General features: G+C 40.7%; 1 protein-coding gene across 1 annotated transcript in view; it reads right to left on the reverse strand.

Moving 5' to 3' along the window:
* Nucleotides 1-1938: 1938 nt before the first annotated feature.
* The window catches only part of LOC107701691 (zinc finger protein GLI2-like), a 105444-nt gene continuing 98062 nt past the window's right edge, over nucleotides 1939-9320 (reverse strand). The window contains exons 12-15 of the mRNA XM_016503794.1: nucleotides 8835-8999; nucleotides 6416-6697; nucleotides 4557-4881; nucleotides 1939-4455 (exon numbers count right to left, since the gene is read on the reverse strand). Of these exons, the coding sequence (XP_016359280.1) occupies nucleotides 2315-4455; nucleotides 4557-4881; nucleotides 6416-6697; nucleotides 8835-8999 (2913 nt within the window). The 3' untranslated portion in view covers nucleotides 1939-2314. The remainder of the gene's footprint in view (nucleotides 4456-4556; nucleotides 4882-6415; nucleotides 6698-8834; nucleotides 9000-9320) is intronic.

Here is a 9320-nt window from a genome sequence, read left to right on the forward strand (position 1 = left end):
TATATATAAACTCTAGATGGCGCAGTCCGATAGGACTAACTCAATCTGACTAATGACATCATTATCACATGGCTCAGCTGATTGGTTCTCTCCTGTATCAGTAGCCAATGAGCTCGCTGCTCAACATTCAAATATACACACATACCTCTTACATATTTACTACCTGCTTACGAGAGAGTTTTTACTACACAGAAAAAAAAATTTAAGTTAAATTCTATTCTAGAATTTCATAGCGTCATTACATTTTACTTTTATCCAGATGAGGAATAATGCAACAAAAACAGTTCATGCTTGGAGTTCAGTAACATAAGGAGTGCCACAAAGTTCTCAGAAAAGTATGAGCTAGTAAAGACGACACAGAATGGATTTCAGCTCTCATCATGTGAAACCAATAAACCTGGTAACTTTAAGGTACATGTAAGGATACCAAAAGGATGTGATGTAACACAACACTAACTTAAAGACAATCCATCTATGGGAATTACGTCAGAAACACATAACCAAAAGTTCACCCATACAGAAAAACACTTTCACTACTTTAAAATCCTCTGGTATTCTTGCCCCATAGACCTCCACTGTAAAAGTTTTTACAAACTGAGGGACAAGTCCAAAGTTTTGCCACTGGCAATCAAATCAAAAAAAATATTTATAAAATTATTAAAATTAGCCTCATCTTTCTAAACAATTTGCTCTAGATAGCATGCACACTTTAATTGTCTAATATCAGGGCAGATGCGGTTCTCTCAGAAGGTCACTAGGGTGGCGTCTTTACAATGCCTTTCAACCCACTGCATGTGCTCTGGCAATTTCCCTTTTGTCCGCTCTCAGACTTCAACGCTTTTTCCCAGTTTTTTTTTCTTTCTCATCCTCTGGCTATTCCTCCTAAGGCTATTTTCCCCGCTCTTTCATTTCTCAGAGAGAATACGAAATTCCAGCGATCAGAAACGGGAGATCAAACGAGGCCTCGGCTGAATTCACTGTCAGAATAAAACCATTTGTTCCTGAGGCTTTTACTCCGAAGACCTCGTCCCTGGACCGTTTCCTTCTTCAAGTGTGTGTTTTATGTGGTTTAGGCAGCCGCTCCTCTGAGGTCAGTCTGCCACTGTTCATTTGAGAAAACATGGCGATTTACTCCAGAACCAGCTCAGTATGCACAGGACGTGCGTTCAGTTCTCTTAAAGCAGCCCGCTCTCAAACAAAATGAAAAACCTATTTCTAAAGTCACGTGACTGCCTTGGACTGTTGCCCGACTTGTTTTCAAGTGGCCGACATGTAAGAGAAATGCATTACCAGCACATGATAAGAGCAGATTGCATTTATTTTCTACATCCATCAACACAAGCACTGTCATCACAAGAACTAGGAAGGTCCAAAAACTCAATTCCTGTAGCTCATGCATGGTGCTAACAATGGTAAGGTCATGATTCCCAGGGAAAGTACACTGAATGCAATGCAACTAAACTAAAGGCATTAAACTCTTAGTAGAATGTTCTTCACAAATGCCCTGCATCTAGAATGAAGAAGCAAACAACACTGTAGTAGAAAAACAACATTGTATTTCATTAAAAATGTACAAAAGATATCTACATGATCCAGCCTTGTAAAAGGAATCTATGCACAACAGGACAGTTTAAACATATTTCTGTATATTGAGTTCAACAGTCCAATATAATCAGTTGTGCAGTTCGCTCAGAGAGTTCGGTTCAGACTCGAGGGTCGCAATCTCTTTAAAGCACTGTTATGTTCCTGCGATTCCAATCAGGTCTTCAGTAAATCAAAACAAAATGAGTGATTTCTGATTCTGAACCACACTTTCAAGTGTCAAGTTTTACATTTCATAATATTTGATCTGCATATTCATTTGGAACCTCTCTCCTGTCTAGTAAAAACAAGGATAGGAAGCATAATATTACATTTAATTTACAGAATATACAAAACCTCTTGATATCCATTGAAGAGGACAGAAAAAATACAGTCCCGTTCCGCTAGAGTAATGTAATTCCTGCATATGCTCGTGCACAGCGAGGCACTTGTTCCTGTGTTCATGTCGTCAATTCAGAAGTCGTATAAAAATACAGGACTGTCGCTTATCAAATTCTCTGTCTGTTCATTTGTGCTGTACATACACTGGTCTAAGGCAAAGTATGGCTTCTTGAACAAAACAAAAAGATGCTACCAAAGTTTCAACTAATACTATACATAATAATACACTTTTAAAAAGTATGTAAAAATGTTTACGCAATATTACGTCCTTGTTCAAAGTCATACACCTTAAAAGTCTCTTTAAATCTTGTGCTTGTACTTCCTGTTTTTCCTATGACATCATATTGAGGAACTTGCTCTCCTCTGCTAGCGCAGTCAGCATGGAGCTCATGTCTCCGATGGCCATGTTGCCAATTCCCGCTGGTACTGGGGGCAACGTCACTGAGTTCCTGGGCGTGGTGAGACGGGAGGAATTCTGGGATAGGCTGCGGAGGAGGGTGGGGCTTAAAGTTCCGGACATGAGGCTGGAGTGATCGCCATCATCCAGCATGGCATCGAAGTCGATCTGCGGATGCTCTGCTCCGTTTGAATCCACTGTGCTGGAGACCTGATTTGTTTCAGGGGAGCCCACGGCGGCCATTGCTGCGCTGTCTGCATCCGCCATTCCCAGACTACTGGAATCGAACAAGTGAATCTTCCCAGTGTAGAACATGCTGTTGGTATTTGTACTGTTGACACCCACATCAGCTGATTTTTTGGAACTGGCCTCGGAGGCGTCATATGCAGGGCTAAAGTTGGATTGTGGGTAACCAAGTTGCTGTGCTGCAGTTGTCGTTGGCCCCGAGAGCTGCCGGCTGTAGGGTTTGGGTTCTGTGGGCGGCCTTGGCTGTAGCAGTCCGTGGTTTCCATTCAGCGTGGGATTCTGGGCCGGAATGCCATAACCTTGCTGGTTGATGTTCATCTGGGAATAATTTCCCTGATTATTTGGAAAAGTGGCGTTGCTTTGACTAGCTCGTACCCTGTTATTCTGGACGTTGCCAGGCTGAGCCGTCAGCGTTTTAACAGACGGACTCAGCAAATCTACACTGATGTCATTTGAAGCAGAACTCTGATGGTAACCATGCAGAAAGTTTGCCTGCTCTGTGTTAGCTGGGCGTAGTGGTTGCTTCTGGTTGATCCTCTGGGAATTAAACTCGCTAATCCGTTGCACGTGATTCTGCTGGGCAGCATGAGCGAGGTTGTGACTCATCAGCCCAACTTGTTGGTTGGAGTTGACGTTCTGAAAAGGGCTGAGGTTTTGTTTTTGTTGGAGTGCGGTGAGGTTTCCCCGCCCTGATCCTTGCTTGGTTTGGCCGTGAGATGAATCGACTGTCCCTGAACTGACCTCATTCCACTGCACCGGCATCTGGCTCTTAGTGTCACTGGGGGAACCTGGAAACATCTGCTGGGAGCTCGGAGCTGCAGTTTGTCGTGTTACAGCATTCAAGTTGCCCTCCACCAAGGCTAGGCGTCTCTGGTAATGGGACTGCTGCGGGAAGCCAAAGCTGTGGATGCTCTGTCCAGGGTGGTGGCGGTACGCGGTCCCTGCATGTTGGACAGAATCTCTATTTTGAGATGTAAGGTACTGAATGACATCATCAGGCAACATCACTGCATTATCAAGACCATTGTCCATGTCACTCACCATGGTTTCCATCGCCACGTTCTCAGAAATGCTAGGAGGTCGGGGTGAATATGGGTGGCGGTTTACATTACCCTCGGACAGGCTGTTGATTTGCGAAAAGTGTCGACTGGATGCAGGAGGGTGTAACGACTGATAGGACAAGCTGTTGTAACGTTGCTGGAGGGAATGCTGCTCTGCACCTACTCTTCTAACTGGGTCACTCGCTCTTCGAGTGATGTTTCCGGTCACCTCATGGAGCAAGATGCTACATTTAGCATAGCTGGTGTCACTACACCTTCTGGGAACTGAATGGGGATGGATAGGGAGCGTGGCCATTTCATGGGAATCCCCTAACAGGGCCATCCGAGTCCTCAGACTCATGCAGTCCATATTAGGAAGAGGGGTGGGTGGAGCGCCTCCTGTGGCAGCAGCATACTTTGCTTTGAGTCTGTAGTGTTGGGCAGGAGTCAGACTGAGTAGACTGGGGAGTCCTCCACATTGGCTGGCCTCGCTGGACCTTCTAGACAAATCGGTGGAAATGGGGTCGTAGGAGTCGGCAGAGCTGATGTTGTTAAGACGGCCGCCAGGTTGCGATGTCTGGCTGGACCGACGACTGGAATAGCAAGGCGAGATTCCAGATGAACGACGGCTGAGGGTGTAAGCCGAGCTCATGGTGCTGGCTAGGCTGTCACGGCGCTCCACCAGCTGACTCAGAACTGTCGTCTCCCCGGGACAAAGGTCACCCAGGCGTGGGCTGGAGATGAAAAGCCCTGGATCAATCAGACCGCCAGAACCTTCCAATAAAGAACCTGCAACAGAGAGCAGCTGAATTTAGAGAAATAAAAACTGGATTTAGGGGATGCATCAGTGGTGGACATGTCATAGTTTTCATTTTGGTTAGTTTACTCACCGGTATTGATGGGTGGCAGCTTGGTGCAGGGGGCAGGAGGAGTTGGGTTTGCCCAGGAGCACGAGTCCCTCACCGACTTCAGCTTTTCTTGCTTCAGGTGCGTGAGTCTGTAAGCAGGGCTAGCGTTCTTCCTAAGATGAAGGCCCAACATTCCTGTGGAGACGGTAGAATCCACAAGGGGCGCGTCGTCCAGAGCGCTCAGATCTCCCATACTGCCCCCGCTGAGTCCCGTCAGCTCTATTCCACCGTCATGGTGGGAGGCACTGCCAAGTGGTGATGGCTCGCTGCTACATGATGACTGACCACCAGGGCTGGACTGATACATCTGAGGGTGACAGATAGAAAGTTTGATTACCCAAGAAGCTCAACGGAGAGAATGGCCTGAAAGGAACAGAATGCAGACACAGCAACATGCAAACACACGACCCTTTCAATCACTTTCCCAAGTGTAAATTGAAAATAATGAGCATACTGAGTCGAGGTTTGGGAAAACACCCTTCGTCAAGACACATCCCACGCCTTTTTCATCCCCCTCACGATCTTCTCAAAGCTAGGTTAAGTGCCTTACAAATCGTTATTTCCTATGGCAACCTCTTTGTGCATTATGCATGCGGGCTGGCATGAATACACAAAGGGGAAAGCTCTCGACATAAATAAGGTAGGCACGTAACTTGACAGTGCATCCCTTAAAAGAAGCAAATGTATTCTGTCCCCACGTGAATGGGGGAGCCGTTCTTGATCACAGCTTGATCACTGGCACTATTTGTTCAGGACACAAAAACAGTCCCACTGATATAATATTAATCCACTAATGGCTTTTATCCTTGAGTAGCGGGCTGGAGCGTTAGATCTCTGGATGGTGGGGGGATAGGGCTGGATTGTTGGGGTGGAAGCCCATGGGAAATTAGATTGTGCACCAACAGATCATGGGGTCCAAATTCTTTGATGCAGTGATGAATTCAACACCCAAATGTCTTAGAATGGAAGAGGTGTACTATCATACTGTATCCTAAATTTGATTTTATAGCTCTGTGTGTGAGGTTTTCATGATATAACACCACAGAAAAAAAGAAAAGAAAAGATTAAACATAAAAAAGAGAGAATCCTGTATGAGACATTTACCATGCATACTGTAAATGGGCAGCTGACATATACAGAAACATCAAAATTAAAAAATGTGGATAGAAATTCAATTTAAATATGCTGGCAAGTTGGGGACCATTTAAAAAAAATGCACTGGTCATGAATTACCCAATTAGCGTCTTGTTGAGTGACTCAAAAAATTAATTTCTAAATGGACAATCTCCTTGAAAATCAAGGACCCCAACAGAAGCTAAACAGAAACTAAACGGTTTACAATATTGTTAGTTTGAAAAGAGGAAGATACATTTGCAATTTATGTGCAATTACTTTCATATTTCCTTTACACAAATATACTTTGATGTTGCAAAAAACCTGTCATTTGCCAACTGCCCAATAAAAATAACTGTGGAAACCAACTAAAGACATTAGAACGGGATCTGCGCTCACCTCAATAACGTCTGTCCTTACGGAAAGTGTTTGGGAGAGAAACAGGAAAGAGATAGCAGGAAGCACATGTAGAGAGAGCGGTTAAAGATGGACAGATCTCTGCAGCATGCTTTGTTAGTATGTCTGGATTAGCATAACCTCTGATCGACAAAATTTTAATGTATATTTAATCAGCAATGAATAATATATTTGAGAGTACAGATTACAGGCATGCAAAAAAACAGCTCTTGTTATTCAAATTACATACATTATGCATCCATAAAGATCAAACACAATCGTTTTTTGGGCCAGTAGAGTTTGTTTTAGGCCTTGTTCACACTAGATCTTACCATAGAGTTCTCTGTCTTTATAGACTTGACCTGCAGATAGTCCTCGACTCCTCGAGTCGTGCTGTTGGCTTCGAGTTTCTCCTCCGCCGTTCGGCCCAACAGCTTGGTTCCCGCTTCGTTCTCTCCATTTTCTTTGGGCGGATGAGGTCGGGATGGAAGGTCGCCACGTTGTTTCTTGGTGACGTGAGCTTCGGGGCCGTGGACGGTTTTGACGTGTTTCCGGAGCGAGCTGGGATCGGTGTAGCGCTTCGTGCAGCCCGGGATCTTACACACGTAGGGTTTCTGCGGAGATAAATATCACTCGGTTTCACACGACCCTCTAACAGTCAAATGTACGACTTTGAATTAGTGTTTTATCTCTTCCTGTTAAGTCAGATTATCTTCAAATGGATCGGTAGATGAATACACAATTAGAGGAATAAATTACGATGCGTGCGCTGACATACTGATTGTGCGAATGCTAAGCGTTCGTGATGCATGGCTGTTTACTAATAAAGTTGAGACGAAATGATCTTTCTCCCTCCTTTAGCTCGTGATGGATCAACCGAGAATGGAAATGGAGCCAGGTTTCATTTTCTATGCACGGTCTGCAGGTGGTCTGTTTCTCCGTTGGGGACGTACTTGATTCTCACTAATGTTTTGTGGGTTGCCGTACTCATTAGCTTCACAGCTCATTATTCACACACACACATTGCACACACTTGCTCGTGTTGCCGGTTAATGGGACAGCGTTGGGCGTCCAGGAGCAATCACTACACATGATGAGGGAATGCGTAAACAAATCTAATTTTAGCCTAAATTTGTTAGCATATGCTGAAAATGGCACATTTACATAGCATTAGGCAGTTAGCAGATCCTTAATGCCACAGTGAAGTAGATTATCTGATCCGTCCTCTAAAGAACGACTAGAGGGGCGGCACACGCCCGAAACTCCCGCATTGGATGACATTAACTGATCTAATGGAGTCGACCCACGTCTTCGCTCAAAGTTTATAGGAATAGTTCACCCAGAAATGAATGTTTTGTCACAAGCTGCTCACCCTCATTGATTGACAGCGCTTTGTGGCGAACAAACTGACTTAAGTTTTAACTTAAGCTTTTCGAGGTAATGCTCATGGTCACCATCCACTTTCATTGTATGTAAAAGAGCAGCTTAAATGTCACATAATTTGCCAAGATAAAGTCTAGGTCACCCCAATATTAAAAAATAAATTACATTTAAAGAAAATAAAGCTTCTAGGACCATTAAGAGGGTTTGCATTTTGATATTAGTTTCATGATTCACCTACCTAATTCTAATTACCACAATAAAATTACTATAAAATCTCATTCTCATTACTGTAATGCAAAACTAATCAAATATTATTTATTAATTTGCTTTATTAAATATTTACACATCATGATAGCATTTGTTGTACTGCTGTTTTATTTATTTCAATTAATTATTTAAATAAAAAAATTTATTACAGAATTTTGAAAAATCAGAAGTAAAAAACAAAATTTTAATGCAAAAACATTATTTTCTATATTTATATTACTTTTTACTTCACTAAATTGAATATTTATGCATCATGTTAACATATGTTGTATTGCTGTTTTATTTATTTTCAATTAAAAATGTATGCTTATTTAAATAAAAAATGTATTACAGTATTTTGATTGGCTGCAATACAGTAAATTATGAAAAAATCAGATGTAAAAAATTAAATAATGCAAAAACATTTAAACATTATTTTCTGTATTTATATTACTTATTACTTCACTAAATTAAATATTTATACATCACGGTAGCATTTATTGTATTATTGTTTTATTTATTTTCAATTAACAATTTATGCTTAATTAAATAAAAAACGTATTACAGTATTTTGATTAGCTGTAATACAGTAAATTATGAAAAAATCTGATGAATTAAAAAAAAACAATGCACAAATATTAAAATATTATTTTCTATATTTATATTACTTATTACAAAAAAAATGTATTACAGTATTTTTGTAATATGGTAAATTATATAAAAAAGAAAATATCAATGCAATAATATTAAAATATTATTTTCTTTATTTATATTATTTATTATTTTAAATATTTGTTGTACTGCTGTTCTATTTATTTTCAATTAACAAGTCAACAATTTATGTTTATTAAAGTTAAATAATGTAGTGCAGTATTTAGATTAGTTGTAAAACAATAAATTACTCAAAAGTAAAAAAGAAAATAATGTGCAAAACATCTTAAAGGTCCTATTATACATAAATATTTAAATTTTTGGATTTTGAGTAAGGTGTATACATCCTTTTTTTATTTTGGATTTAAATATGACCTGAATATGTTCATATTTGAGTCATGTTTGAATGACAACAATGTAAGTAGATGAATTGTGTGAATGTTGTGGCCGGATGGAGGTGTGTGTGTTTACCTCATTGGAGTGTGTGCGGTTCTGGTGTTTGGCTCGGTCCGAGGCGTTGGAGAAGGCCTTGTTGCAGCCCTCGTGCTCACACATGTAGGGTTTCTCTCCGGTGTGTGAGCGCAGGTGTGTTTTCAGATTCTCCAGACGCGAGTACGCCTTAGAGCAGCCCTCGAACTGAAACACACCCATTCATAAAGCTCACTCCTGCGTTTTAATTTTGTATTTATTTTTAAAGTATAAAAATCCAAGTTTTCTTAGATGTAGTTTGAGGACTTTATTTATTTATTTTATTATTTTGCATATATTTTTAACAAAAAAAAAAGAAGTTTCCTTATCTTTAATCTTTTTTTTTTTTTTAATCTTTTTTTTTTTTATTAGTTTGGGGACATTATTATTATTATTATTTTTTCATTTTTGTACTTTTTTTTTTTATATATAAAAATGCAAGTTCTCTTAACTGTAGTTTTGGGACATTTAATCCCCCCCCACCAAATA

This window comes from Sinocyclocheilus anshuiensis, unplaced genomic scaffold, assembly GCF_001515605.1.
Source record: "Sinocyclocheilus anshuiensis isolate Anshui unplaced genomic scaffold, SAMN03320099.WGS_v1.1 scaffold21, whole genome shotgun sequence".
Classification (NCBI taxonomy): Eukaryota; Metazoa; Chordata; class Actinopteri; order Cypriniformes; family Cyprinidae; genus Sinocyclocheilus; species Sinocyclocheilus anshuiensis.